Source organism: Littorina saxatilis, linkage group LG13, assembly GCF_037325665.1.
Source record: "Littorina saxatilis isolate snail1 linkage group LG13, US_GU_Lsax_2.0, whole genome shotgun sequence".
Classification (NCBI taxonomy): Eukaryota; Metazoa; Mollusca; class Gastropoda; order Littorinimorpha; family Littorinidae; genus Littorina; species Littorina saxatilis.
Genome location: NC_090257.1, coordinates 14,666,317 through 14,685,583, shown reverse-complemented (window position 1 = coordinate 14,685,583; position 19,267 = coordinate 14,666,317). Strand labels below are relative to the sequence as shown.

The 19,267-nt window shown below is 45.5% G+C and overlaps 1 protein-coding gene across 9 annotated transcripts in view; it reads left to right on the top strand.

The window, feature by feature from the left end:
- The window catches only part of LOC138983687 (run domain Beclin-1-interacting and cysteine-rich domain-containing protein-like), a 220,106-nt gene that overhangs the window by 279 nt on the left and 200,560 nt on the right, over window positions 1-19,267 (top strand). For all 9 annotated transcript variants that reach the window (XM_070356975.1, XM_070356968.1, XM_070356972.1 and 6 more), the window contains exons 2-3: window positions 12,203-12,362; window positions 18,594-18,819. In XM_070356975.1, coding sequence (XP_070213076.1) covers window positions 12,203-12,362; window positions 18,594-18,819 — 386 coding nt within the window. The remainder of the gene's footprint in view (window positions 1-12,202; window positions 12,363-18,593; window positions 18,820-19,267) is intronic.

Below are 19,267 nucleotides of genomic sequence, written 5' to 3'. Positions count from 1 at the left end.
TATGTTACAGCGGGGAAACCCGCCCCTTTATCACCGTTTCTCGTTGTGTTTTTATTGAGGGATTCAGTGGATATAGGGGCGGGGATATAGCTCAGTTGGTAGCGCGCTGGATTTGTATTCAGTTGGCCGCTGTCAGCGTGAGTTCGATCCCAGGTTCGGCGGAAATTTATTTCAGAGTCAACTTTGTGTGCAGACTCTCTTCGGTGTCCGAACCCTCCCCCCGTGTACACTACATTGGGTGTGCACGTTAAAGATCCCACGATTGACAAAAGGGTCTTTCCTGGCAAAATTGCTTAGGCACAGTTAATAAATGTCTGCAGAATCTTCACCTTGATGAAGGCGGCAGTCTAAAGAAAGAAGAAGAAGAAGAAGTGCTCCGTCAAAATTAAGTTGAATGAAAAACTAATGAAAAAGACAGGAAGAGCTGATCTCAAACCAGTATTCAAGTCCCTAAAGAGCCAGATACAGCGCCAGCTGAGGAAAGAATACTGGCGCTACGTGGAAGGACTCATCACCAAGGACTGTGATGGTAAACCACATCCCAACAAGAAATTCTGGACATTCATTAAGTCCAAGCAAAACGAGTACTCTGGCATCTCTGCGCTCAAGGAGTCTGGGAAACTGATCACAGATGACAAAGAGAAAGCAGAGCTGCTAAACCGCCAGTTCGAATCTGCCTTCAGCACCAAAGAAGAACTCAACGAAGAAGACTTTGAGCTCCGCTGCCCCATGCCCCCTCTCAGCCCACAACCACCCCTGGAAGACATCACCATCATGGCCCCAGGCGTTGAAAAACTCCTACGTAACCTGAACCCCAACAAAGCCAGTGGGCCAGACCAACTCAGCCCCCGCGTCCTGAAAGAGGTAGCGACGGAGCTTGCACCGGCGCTAACACTATTGTTCCAGGCCTCTCTCAAATCGGGAGTGGTACCAGCAGACTGGAAGCTAGCCCATGTAACGCCAGTCTTCAAGAAAGGGGAGCGTTACAGGCCAGAGAACTATCGACCAGTCTCCCTCACATCTATCCCCTGCAAGCTCCTAGAACACATCATTGTGAGCGCCATCCTCACCTACTGCGAACAACACCAAATACTCTGTCCTGAACAACACGGCTTCCGACGGGGAAGATCATGCGAGACCCAGCTGCTAGGGCTTGTCGATGAGGCCTCGTTCGCGCTTGAGCAAGGGCACCAGGTGGACCTTCTAGTGCTGGATTTCTCCCGCGCGTTTGACAAGGTCAGCCACAGTCTACTCGTGCATAAGCTCCGTCAGTACGGCATAGGTGGGAAAGTCAACGCCTGGGTCGAGGATTTCCTCACCAACAGGAAGCAGTCCGTCGTCATCAACGGGGCCATCTCAGAGCTAGCTCCAGTGAAAAGTGGCGTTCCTCAAGGGTCCATGCTCGGGCCGACGCTATTTCTGCTGTACATAAACGATCTCCCGTCAGACCTGACCTCGACTGCGCGACTTTTCGCTGACGACACAGCGTGCCATGCTGACGTCAAGACAGCAGCGGACCAAGAAAACCTCCAAACAGACCTCGACAGACTGGCGTCCTGGGAACAGAAGTGGAAGATGGCATTCCATCCTGCCAAATGCACCACCGTACACATGACCCGACGCCGTACCACCCTACCATACGAGTACCAGCTCCACGGCTAGAAACTCCAGGAGGAGACCCAGGCCAAGTACCTCAGCGTCACCCTGACCAAAGACCTGAAGTGGAACACCCACATCACCACCAAGGCGAACAGAGCACTTGGCTTTGCTAGACGCAACATCAAGCTCAGCAACAAGAAGGTCAAGGCGGCTGCATACAAGGCACTAGTACGACCCATCCTAGAGTATGCCAGCCCAGTATGGGACCCACACACCGCTGAAGACAGTGCCTCTCTCGAAAAGGTCCAAAGAAGAGCAGCCAGATGGGTGTCGCATCGCTTCCGCCAGACCTCCAGCGTCAACAACATGCTCGAAGACCTTGAGTGGCCTACGCTTGAGAGCAGACGGAGGCGAGCGAGACTAACAACCTTCTACAAAGTCCACCACGACCTTGTCGCAGTAAAGAGCAACCACGCACCAAAGCCAAGCCCACCCAAGTGCACGACTAGGCAGATCCACGCTCTATCCTACGAAATCCCCCACTCTAGGACAGCCTACAGGCAGAAAACATTCTTCCCGCGCACCATTCCAGAGTGGAACCGCCTGCCTGTAGAAACTGCCACAGCGCCATCCCTGGCATCCTTTTAGGCCAGGCTGGCAACTCTCCATTGACCCATCATCCCCCCCCCCCTACCCCCCCCCTCCCCCCCCCCCCCCCCCCCCCCTGAACTTCACCCCTGACCAAGCAATAGACCGGAACCACTATCACCCAAGCGTAGCAGATTCATCACCATGCTGATGTTGGCTACCTATCACTAAGAAGAAGAAGAAGATGTAAAATGGTAGCTGAATGAACGCATAATCTGGGTTCGTGTTACTGTTGGTGTTTGTGTTATTGTTAATGTTATTCACTTATTGACCTGAACAAGTTAAAAGGTGGAATGGAAGATTTGAACTGGAAGAGCGGGCAGTCTATAACCACACTCACAGTCACAGGCAAGGAGATTGTACTGGACGAACCTGTTATCCAGTTCATTACATTTTTATTTATGCCGGCTGTGGGACAAAGTGAAAAAAAACAACCAGCGTAGATGCTCGCAATAAAGACCACACAATGACTATATGAGGGATGTCGTTAGGCGTCGGACAGCGGACACAGACCGATTAACTGCATCAAATGTCCGATTTATTTATATGTACAGGACCAGGTGTCGGTCAGATGTTCTATCAATCATGCTTTGTAGAAGGGCGGACAGGGTCCGCTCACATTTTGCTCGCATTGGTCGAAGCGCTTACATTGCATTTACTTCATATCGCATAGCTGGGCTTAGTGAGAACTTTGCAACTGTGTACTCACTAGCAGCACACAAGGTGATCCTATTTTCATTTGGCAGCATGTGTAATGCACAACACATCCACCTACACGTCAACACATTTGCAGTAACAACTGATAGTACGTTATATTTATTCACTTCCTATGGCTAAGCCCACTCCATTCCCATGGAATCAGTCTCTCTTTGATATGGAGTAATTACTTTCACTTAACACCATTTGTGTTTTTTTGTTAGAGTACACTGAGTCCATTTAAAAGTTAGCAAATGAAACAAACTCACTTTGAATTATTTTGTTGTTAAATTTAAACTACCAATCGACAGCCATTTTTTACTTTAGCTCATGAATTCATTAATGAAATTATTGTTTTCAGATCTCTATAAACAAGAGGAGTAACTGTGTAGTTTGTTGTCATTTGTCTAACCCTTCTTTCCTTCCTTTTGTCAATCTATTGATCATATTTTTCATTGCTTAAAATGAAAAACAAAAGAAACTCTCGATCAAAAAACAAAAAAGACTGCCAATGTTCCAAACTTCAGAATCAAAAAACAAATAAGGTAAACTGTTCGAATGTTTGTTATTGACAAAACAATACGTTACAGTCACAAATATATCGACCCAACGTTCTTTTAAGTGCACACACAAACAAATAGTAACAAGAACTTGGCTTGATGGAATGTACAGCCGCTTGTTGAGAAAGTCACATGCGAATGTCAACAAGCGGCTGTACGTTCCAGACACGAGAGAGAGAGAGAAGGGGGGGGGGGGGGGGGGGGGGGGGGGGAGGCATAGGAATTATCCTCGGTTTTCCAAGAAAAGCTTACACATTTCAGAGAAGAAAAAAAATCGAGAAACAAAAAAATGGAGGAACAAAAATTTAAAAAAAGACTAGCCTAGTACCTGGGTGAAACTAGCCCGTCAATTGAAAAAATGTTGTGACGGAGATTCCATCAATTGATCCGAAATTTTGACCCCCCCCAATAAAGAAATCAGGTTACTTGCGGCGAGGTTCGCAAATCTTGTTTCAATTGCTGACGCGATCCGGTTTCAGCTTTCGGTTTGACCGGAAGTACTCTTTTGTGTAAGAATACAGCCTGTGTCTTGTGGTTGAAAACTTTGCAGGAATCTGACTTTCGGGTCACTTAATTTCTCTGACAGCGAATAAAAGGCTCTAATTCCAAAGGAAGCCGCTTTTTGGCTCACGAAGTGTAGCCTATGCGATGCTAACTTTTGTCTGTCTGTGCGTACGTATGTATGTATGTATGTATGTATGTCTGTGGTAGAAACTTTAACATTTGAAGACGTCATATTACATTGACGTCACATTATGACGTACGAGGGTTAGACGTCACGCGATGGAATTACTGAAAGTCTCGGTGATTGTTATTTTGAGCGGGCCGAGACTATTTGGCAGTCGTGTCCATGTTGTAAGTAGGCTACATGCAGACAGACAGATCTAGATCTAGTGTCTCGCTTTCTTGCAGTTTCACCTATGCTCTTTCTCTGTGTGTGTGTGTGTGTGTGTGTGTGTGTGTGTACTGTGTGTGTGTGTGTGACGGAGTGATTGAGTTTGTGTTACTGTTTGTCGATTTCTTACATGAGCCTTGAAGGCTTCGCCTCTTGTTTTCTGTGTTTTGACAGACCAATGGATTGATGAAATGATTAAACAAATAAAGACGCCACCTCCCGCGGGTTAGGGGGAAGAATTTACCCGATGCTCCCCAGCATGTCGTAAGAGGTGACTAACGGATTCTGTTTCTCCTTTTACCCTTGTTAAGTGTTTCTTGTATCGAATATATATATATAGTCAATTTTTGTAAAGATTTTAGTCAAGCAGTATGTAAGAAATGCCTTTGTACTGGAAACTTGCATTCTCCCAGTAAGGTAATATATTGTACTACGTTGCAAGCCCCTGGAGAAAATTTTTGATTAGTGCTTTTGTGAACAAGAAACAATTGACAAGTGGCTCTATCCCATCTCCCCCCTTTCCCCGTCGCGATATAACCTTCGTGGTTGAAAACGACGTTAAACACCAAATAAAGAAAAGAAAGAAATAAAGACGCCAGTTTTAAGTATAAAAGCTTTCACAGAGTTGATCGGTGCTGACCAACCATTAAATTACATATCTTACCCAACTCACATATAGCAATTAACTCTAGTTCAGTGCTGGTAACGCTGTACGCATCCCCTTGGTAACAAGGGAAGCCCCTCTAAAAAAAGAGTGACCAATACCCATAAGGCCATATTAATACATACTTCCGACTTCCGTATGCGCGCGCATACGCCGCCATATGCATCATTCCATACTCAGCGAGCAGTGGGACTGGTCGTGTTTTTGTACGCTCTGGCTGTGTTCAGCCATCTGTCACTTCGTCTACGGACTTGGTCACTTACCTCTTGGTATCTTCTTGCTTGTCTTATCGTCTCTACATGTTGAGGTGAGATCTTTCTGTTTTTTGCTTGTGTTTGTGGGCGTTTTTGACCTTAAATTGAACTTGTGAAATTTTCTTGTTTACAAAATTTTTCGTGAGTTGTTTTTGGTCATGGCGGTTAACGCCAAGAAGCGGCAGTCGTCTAAACGAGTAACTGCTGGTTCTCCGCCGACAAAGTAAACACCTGGGAAAGCATAGGCTTCCGGACAGGCTTTTGTTTCGGTTCATGAACTGTCTTTGCAAAAAATATCGATGTTTTGGTCGTCATGCCTCCTACTCCGTTTTTGACGGCTAAACCTTTAGACAAGGTTTCTCCGGTGGTTAAGCCCGCTTAGGCTTCCTTGGTTTATGTGTTTCCCGGTCTTGCGTCTGCGGACGTGGCGACATTGTTGCTCTCTTTAAGTTCACAGGTTTCTTCCTTGGCGGGGGAGATTGCTTCCACGCGGGCGGAGATGCGTTTGCTTCCGGTGTGACGGGGGTTTCGTCTCTTGCCAATGTTCGTCTGCGCCGTCTGCTACTGTGTCTCAGGCTGATGTTCATGCGGAATGGGATGATGGGACCACGCCTTCGCTTGTGGCCTGTGTTCCGGTTCCCGGTGGTTCACACCAGTTTAAAGGTATGTCTTCTACCCAAGTATCCGGGTTCTCCGGGGAAAGGGTAGAGCGTCTCCAAGAGAAAGTAACTCCGGGCTCTGGCTTTGTGGGTGAAAGTTCCGAAGCTGAGGCTGGCTCTGACTGCATTGGCAGCAGGTCGGTGGCGGTTAGGAACCTTGGAGAGCGAACGGAAGATTTGCGCAACCACCCGCTTCTTTAGAATGCGGTAAGGGTGTGCGTCTTCCGCTTCCGCCCGGGGGGCAGGAAGAGAACAGTATAGCTGGCTCTTTGTTTGACTATGGGAGTCAAGCAGGGGGTCAGCTTCCGGAGGGCACGGGAGTGCCAGTCGGCTGTTCAGAAGACGGTGCTTCCGCAGAGGTGGTTGCACTGAATTCAAATTGCCGTTTAGGCTGTCAAGTGCAGTGGCACTGGTGGCTTAAGCGGCTTCAAGGTACAATAGGATCTTCTGGTGCATGTTTAGGCATCCGGTTGGTTCTGATATTTGCCAATCCGTGGCCGATTTTGCTAACGCTTTTGCGGCTGTGGCTTCCGGTTTCAGGATGGTTTAGCCTTCTGCCGTTAACACTGTGGTGTTGGTAGTTGGCGCTCATCAGTCTTCGGCTTTCGGTTCCGTTGTTGCGGTTCCTCTGCTGTTACTCAGGCTAAATCCACTTCCTTTTCCAGGCTTTCAGCTGGCATGAGGCAGGTGGATGGAATATCCTTTCGGAGTTCCGGCTTTTGGGAAATTTGTTCCAAACCTTTCCCTTTTGGCAAGTGTTGCTTTTTCGGGATTGGTTTCCGGCTCTCATCCTTTTGTAGATGGTTAGAATACCACTGTACAGGATGATGAGGTTTTGGAAGACTAAGCTTCTGAGGCAGATGGAGACGCCTCTTTGTTGACTTTCAGCGAAGCTGCCATCTTTGTTTACATGGATGGCAGAGGTTACTACGCGCTTTTTCCCTGTAGGGTTAGCGGTAGCATTGTCATCTGCCTTTTCTCCTCCATCTTTTTTGGCGTGTCTTGCTCCTTCTTAGGATCAATTTGCGAACTCAATCGATGCTTTTGCCCTATCCCTGCCTTTGTTGGCATCTCAGGGGGAAGCTCATACTTCAGCTTTGCCGTGTTTTGCGCATTTTCAGCTGACCTGAGCCTTTTAAGGGAATCTTAGAACGTTTTGTTCTTGGATTCTCTGTTGGGGTCGTTTGGGCTTGTGAAATTTGTTTTTTCACAATTGAGGCTCCTTTGTTACCACTTCCTTTGTGGGCAACGCTCGGCTTAGCTCCTGCGGCGGCGGGGCTTTAGCTTGCGTCATCTGCTCAAGCAGCGCGTCACTCGCTGATCGCTATCCGTAGGCTTCGGTTTACTCCAAGCTTAAGAACGTAGTTTATTCGTTTGTTTTTTCTACGGAACCGCCACCGGGTTCCCCGGAATTGGCGAACATCCATCTGGATGTTAATAGCAAGGAGTGACTGTCTCTCTGTCAGAACAAGGATCTCCTGGCTATGTTTCATTATGGCCGCACTCCTTTACATTTACCGCTTTTTAACAAATCTTGTCTCTGCTCTCTCTCGTGCGCGGTTACGTCCTATCTGGATATTTTTGTGTTCCGTCAGGACGCGGATACGAAGGATGTAGCTTTGCTTTTAGCCTGGGTGTAGGTCTCTTTCAAAAAGGTTTGTTCTTTTGGCGAGACTTTAATCTCTTCTTTTCTTGAAGGTTCCTCTTTGTGAGTTCGCTTCTATGCACAGGGATTCTTCTCTATCTTTAAAAGCTCACTGCAGAAGGAAAGCGCACGGCAGGCCTTGGCTTTTTATTGTTTTCAAATAAAGGCTTCAGGCTCGCCGTTCTCGACTTTATCTTTTGTCTCCTTACCCTCGCGTTCGTGGCAGGGGTCTGTGTCAAATATCCACCTTTCTTCCCCCTGAGGCAAGTTAGCGGTGGGTGTTGGTAGGCACACAAAAGCACGCTTTCTTTCACACTTGTGGCAGTTATGTCAACTGGAAGTTAGTTCTCGGCATCACTCTTCTTTCGCCTTTGTGTTTAACACAGCGGCTGGGGGGGATTAGGTTTCCCTCTTTGTGGGGGGAGACACGGGTGCCTCCCTTTTGGTTCTCTTTCATGGTTCGTTTGGTATTTCAGAGCTTCAGGGTTCTGATCTTTTTTCTAAGTCATACGTTTGTTGAGCCGTTTTTGGATCTCTTGGAGATTGTGCAAGCGGCCCTTGATAGAAGTCCTTTACTCCAGGTGTAACTGGGAGTGCAGGGCTGGAACACATTAGATGTCTAAGGCTTCTCAGCTTTGATAGGACCCTTTGTGGTCTGTTGGGCGTTAAGCAATAGAACAAAGGGTTGGAACATGTGTTGTTTCAAGCAGACAACTCCACAGGGGGCTTTTCTCATCAAGAAAAGGGGGTCTCTCACTCCCTATCGCTTCCTCACGGAACATGAGAGGTTTTGGTGGTTTTACCATCACGAGATCTTTTTAGCAGCGAAGTACCTTCATGAGAGTCTCTATGACTGGGCGGACTCTCTAAGTCTGTCGGCCAAATGGCCACTTGGAGCAGACTCTCTTTGTCCACGTGTTTTTGTTCCTTCGGGGGAATGGGAGAAATTTCTAATATGAGTTTTTGCCTTTTGGTACTATCGCCTTTTGCTTATCTTCGTCGCCCGACTGCCGGGCATGGAAATTTATACTCTTGTTTTACTTTGAGCGGCCTGCCGGTCGCACAGTATGGGCCCGTTCTTTCTGGGTTGCCAGACCTCGTTAGGCTGGCAAGAGGGCTCCGGTTTTGCTCACACTCGTTTCTCGCGGGTGTCTACTGTAAGGATATTTTTGAGTTGCTCGGGCTCTTCTGCCCGTCAACTCTGGACTGGTACTTGTCTTGTTGTCTGGCTTGGAACAGATGGCTTATGTTTTAACGGATAGAACTCCTCTTCTCTCGGTACAATGAAGGTGGCGAGCCACCTATTTTGGCTTTCCGTTCTTTTTCTCCCACGTCTTTGTTTAAGACATTATGTGATATCAGTTTCACTGAGACAGCTCGGTGCTAATTTTTCTCTTGGTGGCTTTATAACCAGCAAGTTTAAGAGGGCCTACTTTAGGCTTGCTGAAAGCTGATCTTCAGTCCTTTCTTGGACTTTGCTCCTAGTTTTAGGGTTTTTGTGATTGGATTCTTTGACTCTTTTACTTAACTAGCCTTGCTGATCAACACGGAAATCGGCCATGCTTACTCGGGTAGCTTCTGTGAGAAGTGGGAGTAAGTGTTTTTTTCTGCTAATTTTGCTATAGACAGATTTTCGGAGAAAGACTGATCTATGGCACTTAGGTTTCTTTTGGGTTTTCTGGCATATAAGCGGAATCTGGAGTTACCAACTTTGATTCACCGTTCAAATCTTAATCACTATTTTGGCTCCCCTAGAGCCATATTTAGCCTTTTGATCTGTTCGAGTTTTGAAGATTTTTTTTTTTTTTCTGACTTGCACGGATTGCTTGAGATCATTAAATCTAAGGGCTCTTGTTCTTATCTTTCTGCTTCGTCGCCCTTTAACCTTGAACGGTTATATATGACGTTAAACACTGGTTAATTTATATGAAGGAAGAAAGAATGTCTATCAACTTTGGTAGGGGTAATGACTTGTTGAGGTCAACCTTGCCTAGATGGACTGCCACAGTGTTCAGGTATGCCTTCAAGTGGTGGCAGTAGACAGGGGGGGGGGGGGGGGGGGGGGGCAGTCAGTCAGTCCTCCCCCTTCGGACAGCACGGACTCAATATTCCTTTCTTGAGCATTTTTATGGCTCTTGGAGATTCTGATGTACATTTTTGTACGGTTACAGCCCTCCACAGTTTTCCGTTAAGGACTCTGCACACTAGATCGGAATCTCAGGAACTTCTTTTTATCTCATTCGTTATGGTGCGCTTTAAAGACATCTCGAGAGTAGTGTTAGCCAATTGGGTCTCCACCATAGTTAGACAAGTTTATGTATGGTGGCAGAGTCAGGCAGGGGATGTCAGGGCAGTTTTGCCCTTTACTACAGCTAGGCCTCACGAGGCAAGAGATTGGGCTTCCACTCTAGCTGTTCTTCGATTTGGTCTCCTGGCAGAACTGAGTTCTTGAGTCGGCTTGCTGGCTTTATTGAAAGGTTTTTCATTGATGTTTATCTCAGAGATGCCTATGCATTGAGATAGGATGTGTTTCTGGGTTACCTGCTCTGTTAGCGGCAGGACAGATTCTCAATTCCTGATTGGGTTAAGTGCCCTCCACCTATAGTAGCAATCTGCTATATGTGAGTTGGGTAAGATATGTAATTTAATTAAAAATTTTAGTAATAAATTTTCATTTGATTAATATACTTACCCAACTCACATCGTTTATTCCCTCCCGCCTCCCCGCTGTGGGGGGTGGATTTCTAAAAAAGGGGAGTGAGTTGGGCTTCGTTTGGAATGATGCATATGGCGGCGTATGCGCGCGCATACGGAAGTCGGAAGTATGTATTAATATGGCCTTATGGGTATTGGTCACTCTTTTTTTAGAGGGGCTTCCCTTGTTACCAAGGGGATGCGTACAGCGTTACCAGCACTGAACTAGAGTTAATTGCTATATGTGAGTTGGGTAAGTATATTAATCAAATGAAAATTTATTACTAAAATTTTTAAAACAAACACACCCAAGGACTCATCACTTAAGGAGTGTTTACGGATGTGGCTTCAGAATCTTGATACACCGTGAAATTTGTGTGCCATCTGCTCCGAAGTGATAAATTATGGAATTATTGGGAAGAATTTGCATACGCAAGAAGCAAACACCACCAGAAAGCTTTACCGACTTCGTGATAAAGTCTAGGATTGTGTCGACCATTTCATCCTTTCTTTCAATGCTCCGTATCTTTGGATCTTCGGTTCAATTTCTTTGCATATCTTTGGTTCAATTTTCAGGTTAGTCATCAAATAAACAAGACTTTAACTTCAGGTGTTCATTTTGTATGTGATATGGCTGTGTTTTTTTTTATGTGTCATCAGTTTTGTCATGTTCTGTTTTTCTTTGTGCGTGTATCGTTTAGTGTTACTACTGTTAGTGTTACCACTACCATTACCAGCGTATGATTGAGTGACTTGTTTGGTTCAATGGTTGTTTTATTGTGCATTGTTTGTGTGGTTCAACGACTTCATAGGATCTGTTACTTTTACTCATTAAATGACATATTCTTACTCCGAATCACATAAAGCATTGACGCAATCTGGGATGCTAAGGTCTGAAAAGGCTACCCGTCTTAAACAATTTTAAAGGGAAGCAACCCCACCACAACAAGTGTAAATGGAGCCATGGTAATGACTACAGACCCGGGGAGTTACCTCCCCTTGGTGTGTACTACGTCACTACCGCTCCTCAACACATGGTCAAATATTATGCATGTCTGATGTATGATGTTGCTGTAAAACCGTTTCCTAGAAATCCAATGTGGCGGCTGTTTCCATAGCAACGGCAGTCTGTGTCCATTAGTATTTAAATTGTTTTCATTTATTTGCATAAGTTTCTTCAAAAACTATACACAGAAAACTAGGTTATTCCATGTATTCTCCAAGTTTAATTTTACTGCCGCTCATTGCCTTAACAATTATAATCCCAATTGTTCAGATGTTAAAAAATAATCCAGTCTACTTCTTTGTACACCATTAAATCTTCGCCAGGTATATTTTCTTGAACCGGTGTGCAGACTTCTATAAATATAGATCTACAAGATTCAACTGTTCCATCATTTCTAACATCTTTTTCCTACTTCTCATTCTATACACTTTTGGAGGATGATTAGAATCAATCTTAGGATCAATTGCAATGTTCCAGTCCCCTCCAATCACTATACATAACATTGATTTTTGTCTTATTATCAATAATTCATGAGAAAATGTGTAATGCTGATTTATATGAAAACAAACCACATTGGCGATTGCACACTTTTTTCTTTCTTTTTGATTCACCTGAGTGCTCGTGAAAGCCTAGTAGTGTTAGTAATGAGGAGTGATAGGTCGTCCAGCACACAAGAAAGGTAGCTGAGATCAAAGGTGCAGGAAAAGTTGTGTCTAATGTAGTCCCCTAATTATGACACAGTCTGTACTACTACTAGTACTAGGCATTCTTTGTCAGGTGAGGCCAGATTGAGTCAAAGATGCTCTGGCCATGTTGTCTTGATCGTTGGTAAAGACAGTGTCAGATTGTTTGTTGTTACATTTGATTGTGTCTTAATTGCAGCTGGCCAGAAGAATGTCATCATCTTTTGATGGGGTTAAAGTGCACGGTGGAGCGGTTGTTAGCAGTGCAGACCAGCAACGTGTGGAGCACCTACGGGGGCTTTAAGCGCGTCAGCTCACACATTGAAGCCATCCTCTGTCATAGGATCAAAGTCACCCAGGTAAAGTTAACAGCAACTAGGGATGCTTTCACATGCAAAGGACTTGAACAACTGGAAAGGCCCTTATTTCAACAAATATGCCAATATCTTTGTACAACTGATTAAAATGATATAACATGCATTAAATTACATATTCTTACGCAACTCACATAGATAGCAATAACTTCGTTTGGTTGCTAAGACATTGAAGCACTCTTACATGGTAACATGGGGAGATCACTCTAAAACAAAAACCACCTGCCATATAAGGCATGATCCGTGGTAGTTATCTCTCCTACCGGTGCCCGCGCATGCGCAGGCCGTATACGGTAATACTCATTCCTTTTTCTTCAACACGCGGAGCAGGACGTGTTGTTGCGCTCTGTCTTCATTTTCTATCTGTTGGTCTTCACGGCAGTGGTAGACCATCGGACCTTGGTAACACTTTTGTTGTCTCTTCATTTCTCCAAGCATTGGGTGAGACCTTTTATTTTTATTACCGAGACGCGTTTTCTTAACCGTTTGGAACTTTTTGCATCATGTTTTGGTTCGTGTTGTCATCCAATATGGCGGACAAACCGAAAGAGTAGAGAGAGAGCTCGGAGTTCAACCAGACAGGCGTGCTCTCCTAGCTCTCAATCAGGCAAAGCAACTCAATCCAAAGCTAAGGTGGCTACAACCACCCCGTCTCGGACTTAGAAAATTTCTCCTACCGATAACGTTTCTGTCTCTGTTTTCAATCCGGCGAACGATGAATCGTTTTCAGTTTCGATTGACAAACCAGCCGCGTCTGTTTCGGCCCTTCAACTAAAGTGCAAGCGCCTAGCGCAGATTCATCTTTGTCTAAAGCTGATTTGCTAGCGATTTTATCGTCTTTCAAAACAGAAGTGCATGTATTGATCTCGTCGGAAAGACAAATAGCCCAACATGCTGCTCTGTCTCTTCCCTCGGGTGTTGCTAATGTTTCCTCGCTTGCGCGGGTTCGCTCTGAACCGACTGCGACGGTCACGTCCGCTGGCGTGGTCGCAGATCCAACGACGGTGTTGGATATGTCGGACTCATCTTTTGACAAGTTTTTGTCTGAGTCTGGGACATCAGCACCTCCGGGTGTTCTTGGCGAAGTACGCAAACCTTTGACGTCAGTTTCTGTTTCGGCGGAATTGCACACTGACCGAAAGGGTGTTTCCACAGACCAACCTGGCTCCGTTTTCACGGTCCTGGGCATGGGATGTGAAGGGCATGTGTCTGCTGGCTCCGTCAACTCCGTTAAGGTCGGGGCGGCTGCTGGTAGACAGGTTTACAGGATCTTCCGGTTCCAATTTATTGGGGCTGGTCGATGCTCATGCTATACAGTCCTCTGCTGGTTCCGCCAACTCCGTTAAGGTCGGGGCGGCTTCCGGTGGCAGGAGAGGTTTGACTTCCGCTGTTAGCAGCTTCGCTGTTGGCGGAAGTCATTCATTAGCCTGTGGCTTCCGGTTCCGCTGTTGCGGCTTCCGCTAGCCTTTCTCAGGCTACATCCGCTTCCTTTCCCAGCCTTTCAGCTGGCATTGGGCAGCGGATGGTTGTCACATCCACGGATTTCCGGTTTCCGGAAATTTTTTCCACAACCGTTTCCGGTTTCGGCGCAAGTTGCCTTACCGGATGCCGGTTCCGCTGGACATCCCTCAGATGATCGTTATGATGCTTCTGTTAGGGATGAACAGGATATGTAGGAAGAAGCATCAGATGCAGATGAGGAAGCTTCTCGCCGACTTCCGGCTAAGCTACATCATTTGTTGGCTTTGGCAGCAGAGGTTACTGCACACTGCTTCACGGAAGGGGTGTTTGCGGCAACCACTTCCGCTGCTCCTCCTCCATCAGCTTTTGCTGATATCGTTTCTTATCAGAAACGGGCTGAGAACTTCAAGTTTTTAGAGTCACCTGATGTGGCTTATCAACTTGCTAAAGTTTATCTGAGCGATGTTCCTCTTCCGCTGCTATCAGCTCATGGGGACGCTCCTGCAGAGGCTCAGCCCTGGCTTGCTGCTCCTGGTCGTGCGGCTCATCATTCTGTGACCACCAACCGGAAGCTGCGTCTAGCTAGCACTGGCAGACCTTTGTTGTCTTCCTTTGCCATGCCATTAGCCAAGATGGCTTCGGCGGCTATCGCTTCCGGTAGCAGGATGGTTTTGCCTTCCGCCGTTAACACTTTGGTGTTGGCAGTCGGCAATCATCAGTCTTTGGCTTCCGGTTCCGCTTTTGCGGCTTCCTCTGCCTTTCCACGGGCTGCATCCGCTTCCTCTCCCAGCTTTGTGGCTGGCACAAGGCAGGTGGATGGTACATCCGTTCGCGGAGTTCTGGCTTCCGGAAATTTGTTTTCCCCAATCTTTCCGGTTTCGGCAAATGTTGCCTTGCCGGGATTGGTTTCCGGTTCTCATCTTTTCAACGATCGTTGGGATATTACTGAACAGGAAGCTGCCATCGTTTTGGCACTAGCAGCAGAGGTTAATATGCACTGTTTCCCTGAGGGGTTAGCAGTAGCATAGTCATCTGCGTTACTTCACCATCAGCTTTGGCTGATTTTGCTCCTTCTCAAGAACAATCTGCGAACTTTAAGTTTTAGAGTCTTTCGTGGCTTTTTCAACTTATAAAAGTTTTCTCACACGATGTTTTGCCCCACTTCTGCCTTTCACGGCATCATATGGGGAAGGCTCCTGCTTCAGGTTTGCTGTGGCTTGCGTCACATTCAGCTGATTTGAGCCTTATTTCAGGAAATTTTCAAACTTTGAAGTTCTTAGATCCTCTCTCGGGGGCATTTGAATTTGTGGAAGTTTTTTTTTCAAATGATTCTCCTTTGCCTCCACTTCCTTGTGGGCAGCGAGGCGGCGTTGTTTTCGCTTGCGTCACCCGCGCAAGTAACGCATCACTCGCTGAGCGCTATCCATAGGCCTCGGTTACACCAAGCCTAAGAACTTAGCGTATTCTTTTCTCCTTAATACGGAACCGCTCCCGGTTACACCGGGCTTGACGATCATTCATCTTTATGTTCATAGCAAGGAGAAACTGTCTTTTTTTCAAGTTCATGATCTCCTGGCTGTGAAAGATTGTGGCCGCACTTCTTTCTATTATCGTCTTTGAACAAGTCTTCGATTTGTTTTTTCCCGTGTGCGGTTACGTACTCACGGGATGCCTTTCTGTCTGTTGGGACACATTTACAAAGGATTTAACTTTGCTGTTTACCGGAAAGAAGTCCTCGGCCGACAGTATTGTTCTGTCGGTGAGACTTTATTCTCTTCCTTGCTTGAGGGTTCTCTTCGAATCCTCTTATGTGCACGCAGACTCTTCTCTAACAAAGAGAAACTCACAGCAAAATAAAAGCCCACGGCAGACCTGGCTTTTCTTATCTAGAAAAGCACTAATCTGGCTGTTCTCAGCTTTGCCTTTTACCTTCTCAGCATGGCGTTTCGCCAAATACCCATCACTTTATCCCCTCGGGGCGATTCAGAGGTCGGGTTTGTTTATCTTCTTCCCGGCATGGCGCTTTGCCAAATACCCACCGCAATTTAGCGTCGGGTTCAGTGGGCAAACAATAGCATGTTGTTATTCTTACTATTGACAGTTCTGTCAACTGGAGTCTTAGTGCTTGTCATCACTCTGCTTTCAGCCTTTGTGTTCTACCACAGCGGCTGGAGGGGGATTAGGTCCTTTCTTGGGTCACTTACAAAGATCGTGCCGATGTTTACTCCCTCCTTTGGTACACAAAATAGATCGTAAGTGGCTACTTTTTATGTTGATTTTAAGCAATCAAACAAAGAGCTGGATCATGTTAGTGTCTTTTCTCGACTGGTTCTCAGACACAACCAATCATTGGATTCTCACACCATTGCTCATGCAAGGCTTTTCCATTGATTCTCTCTCCATCAGCGAAGCAGTTCTTCTGTTTCTTGTGGAATTGTTTCCCCTTGTCAGGGGAGAACATGTGTTAATTCAATCAGGCAACACCTCAGTGGCCTTTTTATCTTAATAAGCAAAAAAAGGGGGGGGGGCATCTCGCTTCCCATCGCTGCCACATCGAGCATGCGAGTTTTTGATGTGGTGTTACCACCACGAGTTCTTATTAGCAGCGAAGTACCTTTCTGAGAGGTTTTATGTCTTGGCAGACTCTCTAAGTCAGTTGAACAAGTATGTCCACACGGACTGGGCTCTATCTCTTTACGCGCTTCTACTCCTTCTGGTGAATTTGGAGAAGCCGCTGATAGAAGTTTTTTTGCCTCTCGGTACTATCTCCTTCTGCTAAATGTTCGTCTCACCGTTCCCGGATATACTCTCGATTTTACTCGGAGCGGCCTGTCGGTCGCACATTATGGGCCCATTTTTCATTGGTTGCCAGCCCTTAAGGCCCTTAAAGCTGGCAAGAGGGCGCTGTTTTTTACACTCGATCCACATGGGTGTCTACTGTACGGGAATCATTGAGACGCTCAGGGGCTTCTGCCTCAACTCTGGTTTTGGTCTAGAGATCCCATAAGGGTTCAGCGGCTTAGTTTCCATGTCACATTGACTGGCTTGGAACAAATGGCGTAATATTAACGGAAAGAACTCCATTTCTCTCCGTTCATTGCAGGTGGCGAACCACCTATTCTGGCTTTCTGAATTTTTCCCACGTCTCTGTTTTAAGACGTTACGCGATATCAGTTGCACTGAAACAGCTAGGTCGCAAAATTTTTCACTTGGGCTCGTTATAGCCATCGTGACTAAAGGAGCCTCCCTTTGGTTGGCTGAAAACAAATCTCCAGTCCCGACTTGGGATTTGCTCCTAGTTTTCGAGCTTTTGAGATCGGATTATTTAATCCTTGACAAAATTAGCCTTATTAATCTAAACACGAGAAGCGGTCATACTTACTCTAGTAGCTTCTGAGAGAAGCGGGAGTATAGGTGCATTTTCTATCTGGTTTTGCTATAGTCATCTCTTTGGAGAAAGACTGATCTATAGCGCTTAGGTTTGATTCAAATTTCTGGCAAATAATCAGAAACCTGAGGAACCAGCTCTGATAATACAATTCAATCCACGTGCAATAGTTTGGCTCTGTTAGAGCCATATTAGCCTATTGAACATTTCGAGTTTTAAATATATTTCTAACTCGCACTGATCGGTTTAGTTCATCAGAACAAAGGCTTTTGTTTATTTCCATCATCTCTTGTAGAGGCAATGACTTAGTAAAGTCAACCTTAGCTAGATGGTCTGCCACATTGGTTAGGCATTCCTACAGTGGTGGCAAGAAAAGGGGGGGGGGGGGCAGTCAGTCCTCCCTCTTCAGGCAGCACGGACTCTAGAAGTCAGAGTGTGAGCCTCTTCTTTACCTGTTCTCAAGGCTTAGAGACTTACATAAGTCTTGAATGCAGCTCATTTAACGTGCAAGAACGTAGTCATGAGTTTCTATCCGCGGGATATTTTAAGTACCCTCTATTTTAGTACACATCTACTAGACATCAGAAGATGCCTTTGTTTATGTTTTCCTACGGGACGTATCTGGTTCCCGGAAGTACAGAACTTTCGGTCTGCTAGCTATTTTAGCGGCAGGCCAGATACTGGCAAGATGTTAATTGTGAGTAAATTTACCCACCACCTAGATTAGCAATCTGCTATCTATGTGAGTTGCGTAAGAATATGTAATTTAATATAAAATTTCAAAAGTAAATTTTCATTTAATTAATATACTTACCAACTCACATATCGAATTCCCTCCCAGCCATCCCCGCAATTTGTATAAAGGGATATGGGTTTCAGAACGGAATGAGTATTACCGGTATACGGCCTGCGCATGCGCGGGCACCGGTAGGGGAGATAACTACCACGGATCATGCCTTATATGGCAGGTGGTTTTTGTTTTAGAGTTATCTCCCCATGTTACCATGTAAGAGTGCTTCAATGTCTTAGCAACCAAACGAAGTTATTGCTATCTATGTGAGTTGGTAAGTATATTAATTAAATGAAAATTTACTTTTGAAATTTTATATTAAATGAATAGCACAGAGCAAAGGTGTACTTTTCATACACAATGGCACAAATATAAAATAATGTTAATACATGTATATATATATGTACACACTTCCATTAGTTCCCTTTAGTGCTTTCTCTGCAGTTCACTTTATTTTTAAAAAGGAGCTTTTTTTGACTGGTAAATGTAACATTTGGAATTGATGAGCAACATGGTGAGGTCTTTGCTCAGAAGTACAGTGCTAAAAAATTCAATAACACTTTTGTTTGTCTTTTAGATAACATCACAATCAGAGGGTGTGTTTTGGTCCTTTGTGCGTGGTTTGAAATGGCTGCGGCCTGGAATGACCTCCACAATGGATCGGGTCAGCCGATCGTCATCTTCAGCTGGACAAGGAGGAAAAGGTCAGCTGTGGCTGAGGGAGAGTCTTCAAGACCATTCCTTGTCGTCACAGCTGGAAATCCTTGTCAGTGATCCTGAGCATCTGCACTACCATTATCAAGGTCAGCACAAAGTATCACTTTGTTTAGTGTAAAGTAACGACTTAAGCACATATTTTGACCCCTTTACTGCCATAATACTTATGCCGTATTTAGCTCATTTGGTATTATAGGCCGTACATGCTTTTTGAGTCACTTGAGAAAAAGTGACTCTATGTAATCGGTCAGTGTTAGTCTGTCCGGCCGGCCGGCCGTCCGGCCGGCCGTCCGTAGACACCACCTTAACGTTGGACTTTTCTCGGAAACTATCAAAGCGATCGGGCTCATATTTTGTTTAGTCGTGACCTCCAATGACCTCTACACTTTAACGATGGTTTCGTTGACCTTTGACCTTTTTCAAGGTCACAGGTCAGCGTCAAAGGAAAAATTAGACATTTTATATCTTTGACAAAGTTCATCGGATGTGATTGAAACTTTGTAGGATTATTCTTTACATCAAAGTATTTACATC